At 42.8% G+C, this 17868-nt stretch overlaps 1 protein-coding gene across 3 annotated transcripts in view; it reads left to right on the top strand.

Moving 5' to 3' along the window:
* LOC112239171 (pre-mRNA-splicing factor CWC22 homolog) overlaps positions 1 to 16599 on the top strand; it is a 60247-nt gene extending 43648 nt beyond the window's left edge. For all 3 annotated transcript variants that reach the window (XM_024407669.2, XM_024407665.2, XM_042319699.1), the window contains 6 exons: positions 6105 to 6182; positions 8181 to 8333; positions 12583 to 12710; positions 12910 to 13011; positions 13606 to 13784; positions 15358 to 16599. In XM_024407669.2, the coding sequence (XP_024263437.1) occupies positions 6105 to 6182; positions 8181 to 8333; positions 12583 to 12710; positions 12910 to 13011; positions 13606 to 13784; positions 15358 to 16097 (1380 nt within the window). In that variant the 3' untranslated portion in view covers positions 16098 to 16599. The remainder of the gene's footprint in view (positions 1 to 6104; positions 6183 to 8180; positions 8334 to 12582; positions 12711 to 12909; positions 13012 to 13605; positions 13785 to 15357) is intronic.
* Positions 16600 to 17868: the final 1269 nt, after the last annotated feature.

Below are 17868 nucleotides of genomic sequence, written 5' to 3'. Positions count from 1 at the left end.
ACGGACAATTCCTTCAACCTCATGGCTTGTTTTTTTTGTCGGACATGCACTATCAACTGTGTGTGCCTTTCCAAATCACATCCAATCAGTTGAATTTACCACAGGTGGACTCCAATAAAGTTGTAGAAACATCTGAAGGATGATCAATGGACACAGGATCCACTTGAGCTCAATTTTGTTTCTCGTAGCAATGAGGCTGAATAATTTCTTTGCAGCCCAGAGAAATACCATAGTAAGCTGCAGGGATGGTCAGAGCTGCGTTGGTTTTTGGTAAGAAATTGCTCAGTAAATGAACCCAAAGCATGACTGCTGTCTTTCCATGTCCACAAACTGCTTTCATGGTAATGAACCAAATGTTATTTAAAGTGAACTATTTAATGCTGCTGGGAAGCATGCACACACAGAACCATATAGAAATAGTTCTCTATGTCTGCATATATAATCCTCACACTTCCTATAGAGCCGACCTTAGCAAGTAATACCCACCCAGCTACAAGGACTCGGAGGGTCAGTGATGGAGGATTCTGCCCTCACAACCAGGTGGACAAGGACACACACACACACACACACATTCTATAATTCACATATTCTAGGCTATGGGTACACATTCATTTAGAGAATTCCTTGGACCGACAGCCAAGTGGATAGGATAATAACGGAGACCTTGAGTTATGGACTGCTCAATATCTTAGCTGTGATTGTATAGACACATTAGAAAAGCTAATGAATGAAGCAGTGATTGTCAACCAATTCACAGCCACAGCAGAGTATAGCCCGTTTCTCTTCACGGCTCACTGGACTGTGGACACACAGAAACGCTGCCTGTCTGCCTCTGTTTGTTTTTAAAGGAGAACAGACAGTTTGAAGTCCGAAGTCTACTTACACTTAGTTTGGAGTCATTAAAACATTTTTCAACCACTCCACAAATTTCTTGGTAGCAAACTATAGTTTTGGCAAATTGGTTAGGACATCTACTTTGTGCAATACACAAGTCATTTTTCCAACTTATAATTCACTGTATCACAATTCCAGGGGGTCAGAAGTTTACATACGCTAAGTTGACTGTGCCTTTAAACAGCTTGGAAAATTCCAGAAAATTATGTCATGGCTTTAGAAGCTTCTGATAGACTAATTGACATCATTTGAGTCAATTGGAGGTGTACCTGTGGATGTATTTCAAGGCCTACCTTCAGTCTCAGTGCCTCTTGACATCATAGGAAAATCAAAAGAAATCAGCCAAGACCTCAGAAAAAAAACATTGTAGACCGCCACAATTCTAGTTCTTCCTTGGGAGCAATTTCCAAACGCCTGAATGTACTACGTTCATCTGTACAAGCAATAGTACTTAAGCATAAACACAATGGGACCACACAGCCGTCATACTGCTCAGGAAGGAGACATGTTCTGTCTCCTAGAGATGAACGTACTTTGGTGCGAAAAGTGCAAATGAATCCCAGAACAACAGCAAAGGACCATGTGAAGATGCTGGAGGAAACAGTTACAAAAGTATCTATACCCACAGTTAAACGAGTCCTATATTTACATAATCTGAAAGGCCGTTCAACAAGGATAAAGCCACTGCTCCAAAACCGCCATAAAAAGCGATACTACGGTTTGCAACTGCACATTGGGAACAGATTGTACTTTTGGGGGAAATGTCCTCTGGTCTGATGAAACAAAAGTAGAACTGTTTGGCCATAATGACCATCGTTATGTTTGGATGAGAAAGGGGGATGCTTGCAAGCCGAAGAATACCATCCCAACTGTGAAGCACGGGGATCGCAGCATCATGTTATGGGGACATCAAATCAAACTTTATTTGTCACATGCGCCGAATACAAGTGTAGACCTTACCGTGAAATGCTTACTTACAAGCCCTTTACCAACAGTGCAGTTGAAGAAGAGTTTTAATAAAATATTTACCAAATGAACTAAAGCAAAAAGTAACACAATAACGCTGAGCTGTATTTTACAGCTGAGCTGTATAGCCCAATCTGCGTCCTCTTTCCCCTCTCTTTTCTTCACGCAAATGACGGGCATTTGGGCCTGTTCCTGGGAAAGCACTATATCCTCGTCGGACTCGTTAACCTCTTGAAGCTAGGGGGCACTATTTTTATGTTTGGAAAAATAATGTTCCCAAAGTAAACAGCCTATTTCTCAGGACCGGATGCTAGAATATGCATATAATTGACAGATTAGGATAGAAAACACTCTAAAGTTTCCAAAACTGTCAAAATATTGTCTGTGTATAACAGAACTGATATTGCAGGTGAAACCCTGAGAAAAATCTAACCAGGAAGTGGCTTCTATTTTGAAAACTCCATGTTCCATAGCCTCCCATTGCGCCATTTAAAGGGATATCAACCAGATTCCTTTTCCTATCGCTTCCTCAAGGTCTCAACAGTCTTCAGACATAGTTTCAGGCTTTTATTTTGAAAAAATGAGCCAGAAAGATAACATCGCGTCAGGTGGTCACATGAGTTTTGCGCGCGCAACAGAATTTGGACAGCTATTGTTTTTCCCTCTCCTACTGATAGACATTTGCGGTTGATATATTATCGATTATATTATTTAAAAACAACCTGAGGATTGATTATAAAAAATGTTTGACATGTTTCTGTGAACATTACGGATATTTGGGGGAATTTGTCTGCGTTGTCTTTTCCGCTCTTTCCTGTGGATTCCTGAACATAATGCGCAAAACAAACGGAGGTATTTTGGATATAAAAATAATCTTTATGGAACAAAAGGAACATTTTGTTGTGTAACTGGGAGTCTCGTGAGTGAAAACATCCGAATATCATCAAAGGTAATAGATTAATTTGATTGCTTTTCTGTTTTTCGTGACGAAGCTACCTGATGCTAAGTGTACTTAATGTTTTGTCATGCAATCGATAAACTTACACAAACGCTTGAATTGCTTTCGCTGTAAAGCATAATTTCAAAATCTGAGACGACAGGTGGATTAACAAAAGGCTAAACTGTGTTTTGCAATATTGCACTTGTGATTTCATGAATATGAATATTTTTAGTAATATTATTTGACTGTGATGCTACGCTATTCAGCGGTTGTTGACAATTATCCCGCTTAAGGGGTGGGTAGCGTAAAGAAGTTAAAGGAAAAAGCTTCAAGTTCGTGGTGAGTAATTGCTGTTCTGATGTCCAGAAGTTTTTTTTCGGTCATAAGAGACGATAGCAGCAACATTATGTAAAAAACAAGTTACAAACAATGCAAAAAAACTAACAATATAGCACAGTTGGTTAGGAGCATGTGAAACTTCAGCCATCCTCTTCGGCGCCAAGTACTTCCACTTGCTTCCGTTCAGCCATGAGCATTAGTGAGGTCGGGCACTGATGATAGGCCTGTCTCGCAGTCGGCGTTCCAATTTATCCCAAAAGTGTTCGATGGGGTTGAGGTCGGGGCTCCATGCAGGTCAATCAAGTTCTTCCACACCAATCTTTACAAACCATTTCTTTATGTACCTTGCTTTGTCAGGGATGTGAACTAGTCACCTTTTGGTGAAATTCGCCGTTATGAATCCAAAATAGGTGACCTACGTGATTCGTGTAGATCCGATTAGAAAAGTGGGGGGCATTGGATCACTACTGGCTGTAAGTGAACAAGTGATGCGCATTTGGAGCAACCCTGTCTGTATCCAACTCTCAGCCAATTGTTCACATAACAGAATGCAGCACAGCACATGACTGACGAAATAGGCAACCAACTTGCTAGTCACAGCATCAGTAGCCTTGTGCACTTGATCAATGTCTGCTATACTAGCTACTATAATAGAGAGAAAATAGAATGCCTGTTTGTTTCATGATATTTCTACTTTAAGAAGTTTTTTTCCTAAGTGCAATATTTAGATGTGTGTGGTCACAAGCATTCTATTTATTATAAAGGCTGTCATGGCAAACTGCAATAGTAGTTCATATTGTTTTTTTCTCAAGACGTTTCATTTTCAGTAAAGTCTAGGCAACAAATAACATTGGATTGCTTTATTTTTTTTAGCTGTGAGTTAGGTTCACATTAACAACTTGATCATGTAGATCATATTCTTTGTTTAATTAGTTAACCTGCATTTCCCCCTATCAGGGATTTTTTTTTGCATGTTTCAGTGAAAGAAAAAACAAAACACCTTTTTGGGCCCTCAGCAGTTTGCATCCCTGTTTGTGCATTGTAATGCTGAAACAGGCATGGGCCTTACACAAATTTGTTTCCACAAAGTTGGAAGCACAGTCATCTAGAATCTTATTGTATGCTGTAGCGTTAAGGTTTCCCTTCACTGGAACTAAGGGGCCTAGCCCGTACCATGAAAAACAGCCCCAGACCATTTTTCCACCTACACCAAATTTTAAAGTTGGCACTATTCATTCGGGCAGGTAGCGTTCTCCTGGCGTCCGCCAAACCCATATTAGTCCGTCAGACTGCCAGATGATGAAGCGGGATTTGTCACTCCAGAGAACGCGTTTCCACTGGCAGTGAGCTTTACACCACTCCAGCCGACATTTGGGATTGTGCGTGGTGATTTTAGGCTTGTGTACAGCTGCTCAGCCATGGAAACCCATTCCCTGAAACAGTTATTGTGCTGACGTTGCTTCAAGAGGCAGTTTGGAACTCTGTAGTGAGTGTTCCAACCGAGGACAGACCATTTTTGCATGCTACGCATTTCAGCACTCGGCGGTCCCGTTCTGTGTGCTTGTGTGGCCTACCACTTCGCACCTGGGCTGTTGTTGCTCCTTCCACTTCACAATAACAGTGCTTACAGTTGACCAGGGCACCTTTAGCAGGACAGCAATCTCTAGAATCCCCTCTCTGTGTCCATGTGCCCGAGATTAAAGCCATTTTTTTTTTATTCAACATGATTCTGGACTGCTGTGCCCAAAAGACAAAAGAGGACCTATGAGAAGTAGCAGCAAAGGGGGGACAAACTCCATATTTTAATGCCCATGATTTTGGAATTAAATGTTCAACGAACAGGTGTCCACATACTTTTCATCATGTAGTGTATCATATTAAAACTGCAAACATTTCTCTCTACCCTATGGCAAAATGTGTAGAATTGTAGGAAATTAACTAATTTCCTGCAACAAAAGTTTGCTTAGGGACCCCAAAAGGTTGGACCTGGGTATGGATGTGGGTATGCAGACCCACAAACCACTGCATCCCCTCATGATGCGTTACGATTTCATGTGGCCCCCACCCATCAAAGTTGCCCATCCCTAAACAAGGGAATAGGGTGCCATTTGGGAGGTACCCTCAATATCCTCTCTGCAGATGAGATAGGGGACAGACAGCAGTCTCATTGCATTCCCATCGTGTTGCCAGGCATGGACGGCGTGTGAATCAGGCACACTGTGAACATCACACTTTCAATCTCTGTATCACACAACAACATAAGTCTCCTGATGCTGCTGCCAGGGCTTCCTCTGTGGCAGAGAGAGAGAGAGAGACCGTTGCCAGACAGAATGGCTTCTCAATAACAAACTATACATACAGCGCCTAGCCTCATACCCATCATTATTATAATAACTGTGCTGAGAGAGACATTGAGGTGTTGTGTTATCTGAATGTTCATATTTTAGTCAAACAAATAGCAAATACATTTTCAAATCTCCATATTATAGTTATATTATTAGCCCAAGATATTTACTTTCTCCTATCTCTCCTCACTACCAGTGTAATTTTGTCATGGCCTGTCCAGGACGTTAGTGTGAAGATTGATCATACCGCAGCCCATGGTCGCCCAAGGCTGGCTTCCTCATCGAAAATAGAATCTTATGAAATCAATAACCTGCTTGGCTGGGATAATTGTTGGAGAATGAGAGAGGAAAGACAATGGCTCTGTCCAAAATGGCACCCTATTCCTACAGCGCACTACATTTGACCAGGCCCAAATGGCATTATGTAGAGAATAGGGTCCTATTTCAGAAGCAGCCTCTGGCTGTCTGCAGGAGGTTGTAACAGATGGGTCTCCACTCCAGGCCAGTACAAGGTATTTTCTATCCCCCGTAGGTGCAGCCCTGCCTGGCTCGGCCAGCATCCCCTCTCTATGTCCATGTGCCAGAGATTAAAGCTATTTTTGTGTGTCTTCTCTCAACAGAAAGAGCTGTGCAACATGATTCTGGACTGCTGTGCCCAACAGAGGACATACGAGAAGTTCTTTGGTCTTCTAGCAGGGGTAAGTAGACCAAATTAATATATTTTTACATGTTTTATTATATGAAATATAACAAAATATAACCACAATATACACTTCTCAAAAAAAATTAAGGGAACACTAAAATAACACATCCTAGATCTGAATGAATTAAATATTGTTATTAAATACTTTTTTCTCTACATAGTTGAATGTGCTGACAAAAAAAATCACACAAAAATGATCAATGGAAATCAAATTTATCAACCCATTGAGGTCTGGATTTGGAGTCACACTCAAAATTAAAGTGGAAAACCACACTACAGGCTGATCCAACTTTGATGTAATGTCCTTAAAACATATCAAAATGAGGCTCAGTAGTGTGTGTGGCCTCCACGTGCCTGTATGACCTCCCTACAACGCCTGGGCATGCTCCTGATGAGGTGGGGGATGGTCTCCTGAGGGATCTCCTCCCAGACCTGGACTAAAGCATCTGCCAACTCCTGGACAGTCTGTGGTGCAACGTGTTGTTGGTGGATGGAGCGAGACATGATGTCCCAGATGTGCTCATTTGGATTCAGGTCTGGGGAACGGGCGGGCCAGTCCATAGCATCAATGCTTTCCTCTTGCAGGAACTGCTGACACACTCCAGCCACATGGGGTCTAGCATTGTCTTGCATTAGGAGGAACCCAGGGCCAACCGCACCAGCATATGGTCTCACAAGTGGTCTGAGGATCTCATCTCGGTACCTAATGGCGAGCACATGGAGGGCTGTGCGGCACCCCAAAGAAATGCCACCCCACACCATGACTGACCCACGGCCAAACCGGTCATGCTGGAGGATGTTGCAGGCAGCAGAACGTTCTCCACGGCGTCTCCAGACTCTGTCACGTCTGTCACGTACTCCGTGTGAACCTGATTTCATCTGTGAAGAACACAGGGCGCCAGTGGCGAATTTGCCAATCTTGGTGTTCTCTGGCAAATGCCAACCGTCCTGCATGGTGTTGGGGTGTCGGGCCCTCATACCACCCTCATGGAGTCTGTTTCTGACCATTTGAGCAGACACATGCACATTTGTGGCCTGCTGGAGGTCATTTTGCAGGGCTCTGGCAGTGCTCCTCCTTGCACAAAGGCGGAGGTAGCGGTCCTGCTGCTGGGTTGTTGCCCTCCTACGGCCTCCTCCACGTCTGCTGATGTACTGGCCTCCTGGTAGCGCCTCCATGCTCTGGACACTACGCTGACAGACACAGCAAACCTTCTTGCCCCAGCTCGGATTGATGTGCCATCCTGGATGAGCTGCACTACCTGAGCCACTTGTGTGGGTTGTAGACTCCGTCTCATGCCACCACTAGAGTGAAAGCACCGCCAGCATTCAAAAGTGACCAAAACATCAGCCAGGAAGCATAGGAACTGAGAAGTGGTCTGTGGTCCCCACCTGCAGAACCACTCCTTTATTGGGGGTGTCTTGCTAATTACCTATAATTTCCACCTGTTGTCTTCCATTTGCACAACAGCATGTGACATTTATTGTCAATCAGTGTTGCTTCCTAAGTGGACAGTTTGATTTCACAGAAGTGTGATGGACTTGGAGTTACATTGTATTGTTTAAGTGTTTCCTTTATTTTTTTGAGCAGTGTATATTTCATAGTAGCGGCAGGTAGCCTAGCGGTTAAGAGCGTTGGGCCAGTAACCGAAAGGTCACTGGTTCGAATCCCGAGCCGACTGAATTAAACATCTGTCAAGGCATTTAACCCTAATTGCTTGTGTAAGTCACTCTGAATAAGAGTGTCTGCTAAATTACTAAAATGTAATACTTTTTTATGCCTGAGACATTATTTTATTTAGTTGAAATCTGTTTGTTGCATTGGGAAAATGGGAATTTCATCACCCTTGAAAGTACATTTGTTGGTAAGCTTTAAGGTACAGTAGTACAGTTCACTAATGTGGCCTTTAACACTCTCCTTCAAGAGCACTAAGTTTAAAAACAACTTTATTCGATGATCAACTAACATTTTTAACCGTGACTGTTATTTTCTCAGAGGTTTTGTCTGCTGAAGAAGGACTACATGGAGAGTTTTGAGGCCATCTTCATGGAGCAGTATGAAACCATCCATCGCCTAGAGACCAATAAACTGAGGAACGTTGCTAGAATGTTCGCCCATCTCTTGTACACAGATTCAGTCCCGTGGAGTGTACGTATTGTTGCTCTCTACGGCGCCCTATTCCCTATATGGTGCACTTATAACCAGTAGAAAATATACAGTACCAGTCACAAGTTTGGGGTTTTCTTTATTTTGACTATTTTCTACATTGTAGAATCAAACTGACGACGTCAAGACTATGAAATGACACTATGGAATCATGTAGTAACCAAAAAAGTGTTAAACAAATCAAAATATGTTTTAGATTCTTCAAAGTAACCACCCTTTGCCTTGACAGCTTTACACACTTTTCTTGTCATTTTCTCAACCAGCTTCATGAGGTAGTCACCTGGACTGCATTACAATTAACAGGTGTGATTGTTAAATTCCACATGAACTTTTATGTGCTTCTTCAAATCAGAATTAGAGAGCGCATACTTAAATTCACACAGGACACCGGATAAGACTGGAGATGTACTCCAGATATAACAGACTGACCCGAGCCCCCCGACACAAACTACTGCAGCATAAATACTGGAGGCTGAGACGGGAGGTGTCAGGAGACACTGTGGCCCCGAACGATAATAACCCTGGACAGGGCCAAACAGGCAGGATATAACCCCACCCACTTTGCCAAAGCACAGCGCCCACACCACTAGAGAGGGATATCTTCAACCACCAACTTACCATCCTGAGACAAGGCCGAGTATAGCCCACAAAGATCTCCGCCACGGCACAACCCAAGGGGGGGCGCCAACCCAGACAGGAAGATCACGTCAGTGACTCAACCCACTTAAGTAATGCACCCCTCCTAGGGACGGCATGGAAGAGCACCAGTAAGCCAGTGACTCAGCCCCTGTAATAGGGTTAGAGGCAGAGAATCCCAGTGGAGAAAGGGGAACCGGCCAGGCAGAGACAGCAAGGGCTGTTCGTTGCTCCAGAGCCTTTTCGTTCACCTTCACACTCCTGGGCCAGACTACACTCAATCATATAACCTACTGAAGAGATGAGTCTTCAGTAAAGACTTAAAGGTTGAGACCGAGTCTGAACTCTCACATGGGTAGGCAGACCATTCCATAAAAATGTAGCTCTATAGGAGAAAGCCCTGCCTCCAGCTGTTTGCTTAAAAATTCTAGGGACAATTAGGAGGCCTGCGTCTTGTGATCGTAGCGTACTTCTAGGTATGTTTGGCAGCACAAAATCGGAAAGATGGGTAGGAGCAAGCTCATGTAATGCTTTGTGGGTTAGCAGTATAACCTTGAAGTCAGCCCTTGCCTTAACAGGAAGCCAGTGTAGGGAGGCTAGCACTGGAGTAATATGATCACATTCTTTGGTTCTAGTCAGGATTCTAGCAGCCGTATTTAGCACTGAAGTGTTAGTGCTTTATCCGGGTAGCCGGAAAGTAGAGCATTGCAGTAGTCTAACCTAGAAGTGTCAAAAGCATGGATAAATTTTTTGCATCATTTTTGGACAGAAAGTTTCTGATTTTTGCAATGTTACGTAGATGGAAAAAAGCTGTGCTTGAAACAGTCTTGATATGTTCGTCAAAAGAGAGATCAGGGTCCAGAGTAACGCTGAGATTTGTCAGATTCAACAGAAGATCTCTTTGTTTCTTGGGACATAGAACAAGCATCTCTGTTTTGTCCGAGTTTAAAAGTGGAAAGTTTGCAGCCTTCCACTTCCTTATGTCTGAAACACAGGCTTCTAGCGAGGGCAATTTTGGGGCTTCACCATGTTTCATTGAAATGTACAGCTGCGGTCCAACTCATCCCAAACCATCTCTTAATGTGTTTGAGGCAATCAGTTGTGTTGTAACAAGGTGTGGGTGTTGTTCAGAAGATATCCCTATTTGGTAAAAGACCAAGTCCATTTTATAGCAAGAACAGCTCAAATAAGCAAAGCGAAACGACAGTCCATTAAGACATGAAGGTCAGTCGCAAAAACCATCAAGTGCTATGATGAAACTGACTCTCATGAGGACCACCACAGGAAAGGAAGACCCAGAGTTAACTCTGCTGCAGAGGATAAGTTCATTAGTTTCCAGCCTCAGAAATTGCAGCCCAAATAAATGCTTCCGAGTTCACGTAACAGACACATCTCAACATCAACTGTTCAGATGAGACAGGCCTTCATGGTCGAATTGCTGCAGAGAAACTATTACTAAAGGACACCAATGAGAATAGGAGTCAAATTTGATATTTTTGGTTCCAGCCACTGTGTCTTTGTGAGACGCAGAGTAAGTGAACAGATCTCTGCATGTGTGGTTCCCACCGTAAAGCACGGAGGAAGTGTGATGGTGTGGGGGTACTTTGCTGGTGACACTGTCAGTGATTTATTCAAGGCACACTAAACCAGCATGGATACTACAGCCTTCTGCAGCGATACGCCATCCCATCTGGTTTGAGCTTAGTTGGACTATCAATTGTTTTTCAATAGGACAATGACCCAAAGCACACCTCCAGGCTGTGTAAGGGCTATTTGACCAAGAAAGAAAGTGATTGAGTGCTGCATCAGATGGCCTCCACAATCACCTGACAACCCAATTGAGATGGTTTGTGGTGAGTTGGACCGCAGAGTGAAGGGAAAGCAGCAAATGTGGGAACACCAAGACTGTTAGAAAAGCATTCCTAATGAAGCTGGTTGAGAGAATGCCAAGTGTGCAAAGCTGTCAAGGCAAAGGGTGGCTACTAATTTTAAAATATATTTGGATTTGTTTAACACTTTTTTTGGTTAGAACATGATTCCATTATGTTTTATTTCCTAATTTTGATGTCTTCACTATTATTCTACATTGTAGAAAAAAGTCCAAATAAATAAGAACCCTTGAATGGGTAGGTGTCCAAACTTTTGACTGGTACTGTATATATATATTTTTTTATGGCACACAAGACACCGCACAATTCAAGTCTCTATCCAATGCACTCTCCCGCCAATTTGTGCACATTCATTGTTTCGTAACTTAATTGTGTGAATTGTTTTCCTTGATCTAGTGTCTATTCTCCACTATATATATCACCACTAGTAGCCTACATTTACTGTTAATTCCTGTAATTTCTCATCTACAATGTTTGTTTGGTTATGGTCATTTCTGTTAATGCATTCAGTATATTATTCGTCTTTTACCGTTCTCATGGCCAGTAGACACGTTGCTTGCAGAGCGCACAACCTATGCTACACTTGTGAGAAAGCGCTACTGTCAATGATGAGTAAGGGCAGGCACCTGATTACGCATAGAAGTTGGCTACCTGGCCTGCATGTAAATGTAGGCATATAAATGTGCTCATTTGGGGATCTGATAGTATTTCTAATTGTCTTAACGCACTACCACTAATGAGCTGTGGAGTCTGTTTTTTAAACATCCATTGAGAATGACACTCAATGTATTTGGAAGGTCTTTCCAGCTCTCTGCCTTTTGATAATCTCTCAGCGTGAAAGGGGAAAATGTCATGCTCTGATCCAGTGGAAACGTATTATTTTTATTTTATAAATAGGTCTATCTGATGACCTCTTATCCCTTATGGAAAATAGCCTAAAGCTGTGTCTGTCCCGAGCTCACTGGCACGGCTGGACCAAAGTTGATAGTTTATACAATGTTTCAAGTTCGTTGCAGACAGGCCATGTGTAGCCAGTGTGATTTATATGATGTTTTTTATCAGAATATTTTTGTTCTACCTGCAGGCTGCAATATTTTTTGGGGGGGGCTTTATGTAGGATATTTTTTACATAGTTGGCAATAGATGCAACATTTTAGGTTTATCATTTTCATTCAGATTTGAATACATTTTAATTAACCACACGACAATGATTTTGAGATACGAAGACGTTATTATACATTTAATTGTTCGAAGAAAATGTGCATATGAAAACCATAACTGGCACTTTGATTGGTAGAAATGTTCAGATAAATTGGCATGCCACATGACAAAGGTTGCCGACTCCTCGTGTAGCCTGTTACCGGCAACTTCAGGAGAGTAATGGCAGAATCTGCGAAAGCTAGCAGGAGCGGGTGAAGGATGGTCGGGTTAAGGGTTTTCTCTTCTGGTTATCTTGATCTCTGACTCCCTCTTGAGTAATTTCTGTCTTATTTCACCAAACAGAATCAGACAAGCATATAGTTGATTTTATTAAAATGCATAGGGTGTCTCTATATGGAATAATACATGTTTAAACATTTCAACCAATCGATAGGTCGAAATAAACTTACGACTTTCGGTCAGCCAAGATTGTTTTGGGGTTGGTGATTTGATTTCCTTTAAACAGCTACTAATCTAGTTACTCCGTCTGGGTTTTTCTCTCTCAGGTGCTGGAATGTATTAAAGTCAGTGAGGACACCACAACCTCATCCAGTCGTATCTTCGTTAAGATCTTGTTTCAGGAGCTCTGTGCCTATATGGGACTTCCCAGGCTCAATGAACGACTCAAGGATATGTAAGTCAATCTAGTCTTTTCCTCATCCACTGTAAACTAATATATTACCTGAGGATGTTGATATTTGTAGTCTGGCTCTGTTTTTCTTTATTGCCCCTGAAAGGAAAAATAAAGTTGCATTAATTTAACTGAATGGCAAATTACTGGGTTTTTTTTTCTGTTTTTTTTTTCTGCTTCTGGTCTTTTCTGTATCTTCCAGGACGCTGCAGCCCTTCTTTGAGGGTCTTTTTCCTCGTGACAACCCCAGGAACACCAGATTCGCCATTAATTTCTTCACCTCCATCGGCCTGGGTGGACTTACGTAAGTGCCTCCATCCTAATAATATGATAGTACGTGCCACCTAGCAGATGCTTTCACCCAAAGCGACAGCTCAATGTGTGCATAGATTTGATGTATGTTTGTGATCTTACAGGAGGATGCTGAGGGGAGGAAGGCTCGTAATAATGGCTGGAACGGAGTGAATAGAATCGCATCAAACTAATGGAAACCATGTGTTAATGTATTTGATCCCATTCGACTCATTCCGCTCCGGCCATTACTAGGGCACTATAAAATCTGATACAGAGGACGCAGACTGAATCACTTAATCCACACAACAAAAACGGAATTCAACAATATCCAAAAATGTATTGAACTTATAGGTTATCAACTAAATGTATTTAAAAATAAAACTGATTTTATAGGGCAGTCCTCCCCAATTAAGGTGCCACCAACCTTCTGTGTTGTGATCCCTGTGTGATTTGAACCCACAACCTTGGCATCTATAACAGGCTGGTGTATTGCGTAACCAGCCTCCTGTGATCTCTTGCCAGTGTCATAATTTCCACTCGCTCCTTCTCTCTCCTCTTTCAATCACTCTCTCTCCTGCTCTATCTCTCCTCTTCATTACCACAGGGATGAGCTCCGTGAGCATCTAAAGAACGCCCCCAAGATTATCATGACCCAGAACCAGGAAGTGGAGTCGTCTGACACCGACTCGTCCTCTGACTCGTCCTCCTCAGACAGTGACAGCAGCGACAGTGACAGCTCTGACTCTTCCAGTGACTCCTCCTCCTCATCCAGCAGCAGCTCAGGTACAGTCATTTTACCACCCTTACAGTAGCCTGGTCCCAGAGTGGTTTCTTATACTGTATTGACTTTGGTCATTGTAAGCACAAACAGCAGTTTAAACAGATCTGGGACCAGGCTACCCTAACTAGGCTTTTTATTGAAACACTTAGGTAGTTGCAATCAATTTACAACCAGCCCTCTTCTAACAGCAATATCTGAATTATTTCTGAGGAATTCAAAGTGCTTGTCCTTTAATTCATCCTTCGATAGTTTAGTATTTATTAACTGTCTGCCCTCCACATTCACCTCTACCTAATTATAATGCCTGTGTTGTGTCGGCGAGGTCCTGTCCCTGATGTGAGGGTGGTACAGCCTGTTGCCTGTGTGCGTGTGCGCGCGCCTGGGTTATGGGTCATCGCTTGCCTCACCTTGAAGAATGTCACTGTGTTGTACTCAGCCCCTCTCACTCGGCATGCTAATTATTTTAATTGACCAGCTCTATTGAAATGAAACTTGGATGTTTGAAGGACTTCACTGTTTCCCTGGAAAATGCTTCTCCCCAAATTCCATTTTGCAAAGGTTTTTATCCAAAGACCTGTTTAGGCAAACTCTTGTTTGATTGTTGGACATTAAGATGGCTTTTCGTGTCAGTCCCTTGCTGATGACATGCAACCACAGCCAACCGAGGACCTGTCTGTATTCACTTATTCAATTAAAGAAAAATGTCTGTCAGAGCAGAACTTGAAATGTCCTATTTGAGAAGAGAGCAGCAATTGTCCTGGAGAAAGATGTTCTCTACACAATCACTGCTTTCACATCAAATCAATAGTTCTGAAATGACCTTGCACTAAAATGTCCAATAGCACTGAAATGTCTGTCCAACAGCACAAAACATTTCCTTGATAGCACTGAAATGTCCTCTGAGCTTCTGTTGGTTCTCAATTGTCCTGAACATGATATCAAGCCTGTTTGAGATACTAGAGGTGTTTCCTGCTGTGATGTTGATGTGGCTATTTACCATTCATCCTGTGTGTTTGTATGCACATATCTATGAAAAACATGCATGTAAAGACAGTCAGTCAGTCCCTGCAATGGCCACACACACACACACACACAAGTACACCCTCCCTGCAGTCAGTGCTCTGGCAGTCTGGTGACTGTTTGACTGGTGTGGTGTTGGGTGTCCCTGGCCTGCTCTCTGTAGGGTAGAGTGACATGTTAACATGGCAGAGTAGGGCACGCCAGGCACCTGCTAAAAGCAGTCTGTCATCGCCACACATCTGCACACACAGGTTGTGTCTGAAATCACACCCTATTTCCTATTTAGTGCACTGTTTTTGAACAGGGCCTATGGGGCCTAGAAGTGCACTATATATGGAATATGGTGCTATTTGGGGGACAACCTGTGTGTGCAGATGTTGGGCGATTTTAATTTAATTTTACAGCATTATATAATGTCTCGCTCTATGGGATTGCAATGTGGTGTGCTGTTTGCATGCTTCTAGATTTATTTAGGTTCTTTGCTTATGTTTAACAGATTTTGGTTCAAAGTCTGGAATTATCTCGTTCTTCTAAGACGTACTTACTGTTTTACAGATTCTGACTCGAGGCGTAAGAAGAGCAAGGGCCAGAGAAAAAATAAGAAGAGTGACAAAGACAAGAAGAAAGACAAGATGACCAAGTCCAAGGCTTCTTCCAAAAATACCTCCTCAAATCAGAAGTCACCCCTGGAGGAACGGCCCAATAAGAGTCCGAGAAATGACAACCGTCACCGCGATGACAGCAGTAGCGATGAGGAGGCGGCGAAGCGCGGTGGGAGTAGACCAGAGCCCGAGGACCACCACAAATTCTCTCGCCACAGGGGTCGAGAAGAAGACGCGCCGCAACCCACATATGAGAGACCCCACCGCGACCGTGGGGGGCATCAAGATGAGGAGCAGCCTCGTGGCAGGCCTGACAGAGGCAGAGGCAGAGACTACGAGGACAGTGACAGACATCCAGAGTCCCGCAGGCACAACAGGGATAATGGGGGGAAATATGATGGGAAACGCCAAGCCCCCCAGGTTGACCAGGCTGTCCATGACAGAGTCAGACACCGCAGCCCTGAGAAAGAGAAGGAACCAGCCAGGTACAGAAACAGAGAGAGGTCAAAGTCACGGGAGAAGAGCAGCCACAAGGAGAAAGACACGGATTCTTCCAGGAACTCGTACAGGAACGGGGTGGAGCAGCGGGCGGACAAGGAGAACAGGGAGAACCGCCATCACTCTGACAGATACAGAGAACCCAGGAGAAACGAGGAACGGAGGAGGGATAGCTCCCCACGTAGACGGAGATAGCCGGACGGACGTTACTCAAAAAGGAAATGTAGTAGCCTTACATTCCAATGTCCATACTAGCATACTACAAGTACATGTCCAGAAGTTCATTCTAAGTAGTGTGCTAGTGTGAACGTTGAAACAGAGCCTACGCTGTAGTCATGCTGTTCATAAGCCAGTTGTAAATTGGACTCATCCATCTCATCCTCTGCCATAGTTCTGTGCCTCTCAATGTATACATTTTATGCATAAAATGTATGTTTTATATCGCCCAAGGAAATGTCTTTCTTAGAAATGGTTCAGCGGTTGTATTGGAACAATAACAGTACAAAGCTCTGCTTGCAGAAGTAGTGTATATATGAATGTTTCTTTCTGTGGGTTCTATCAATGTAAGACTGGTAATGTCAAGAAAATGTGTGAAGTTTGCATTTGATGCAACCTATTTTGTATTAGTGCAACCTATTTTGGGGAGGGGGGGGTAAAAAGAATGAGACAACATATTAAAAACCTTTCAACGGTTCAATTGTACTTGATTTATTACTAAATATTATACAGTATACTGAACTTGTTTGCACTATATTGAAACAGGTTAGAGGGGAAATACACCAGAGCAATGCATGGCAGTGTCCTTATAATTTAGCATATGCTTTGATCCAAAGCAACTTAGTCATGTGTGCATACATTTTACGTATGGCTGGCCCCAGCTGGAATCCAATCCATGACCCTTGGTGTTTCAAGCTCCATGCTCTACCGACTGAGCCACACATTGTCCACTTAAAAACATCGGGTGCAGTCTAACCTGAACACCTGTGATTAAAGAACATCAGCCAGTTCATAAAATGTTTGAATCGCTGCCATTTTTCGACACCCAGCAGGTGATTGTTAACACAGATCAATTCAAGGATCCGATCTTGTCAATTCTGACATTATTCATTTTGAACATACTTGCAAGAATGAATTCAAGACCCTGTCATTATGCATGAATACATGCCTCTTACAAAATGTACATGTCTTCACACTGATCTCCAGATAGAGCCTACCTTATTTGACCTTCAGCATTCTCCCTAAGGGTGTACTGTATGTATCACAAAAACTGGGTCATCTTTAATTTGTGTTTTGGCTAGTAGAATGGAAGATTTCTTCCGTTGGGATGGAATACGGAACTCTGGGAAATCACTGGAAGGAACTGATGTCTGTCAGTAGAATCCTGCCTAGTGGAGGAGAAATGGGTAGGAGGCAGATTCAAGCTTTGTTTTAAGATGTAACTGAAAAGTGGAAGCACAATAGAACTGATAAAATCAGCATAGACTACATATTCTGTTAAAAAGGACTAGCACTGTTAATATTTTAATTCATTTGGTTGGTTCTGTGCTAGGAAGGAAGACCATGATGCCAGTGTTTTCGTTTTGGTATGCTGTTAAATTCTTTAACTACCAGTGTTCCGCAATTTAATTTTTTCCTGTGTAATGTATTCCTTTTCAAATATTAGATTCCAAGCGAAGAATAGGGTTCATTTCAACTGTCTTACGATTAATACAAACGGTTAAGAATTCATGGAGAACAATAGACAAGTTTCCCATACTGCATATTATAGTGCCTGGTTGAGTCTCAGTGTGTTGTCTTGAAGGAATCTGTGACTCTTTCTCAGTTAATCTTTCCTTGAATCCTTGCATCGACCATCCTCCTCAGAATGCATTGCATAAGAAGGTCTGATAGGAGGGACCTTAGAACTCCAATAAGGTTGAAAAAGAAGCAAGGAGATAAGTTGCGAGGAACGATAGAAAACTAATTG

This window comes from Oncorhynchus tshawytscha, linkage group LG03, assembly GCF_018296145.1.
Source record: "Oncorhynchus tshawytscha isolate Ot180627B linkage group LG03, Otsh_v2.0, whole genome shotgun sequence".
Taxonomy (NCBI): domain Eukaryota; kingdom Metazoa; phylum Chordata; class Actinopteri; order Salmoniformes; family Salmonidae; genus Oncorhynchus; species Oncorhynchus tshawytscha.
This window is presented reverse-complemented; position numbering and strand designations above follow the sequence as displayed.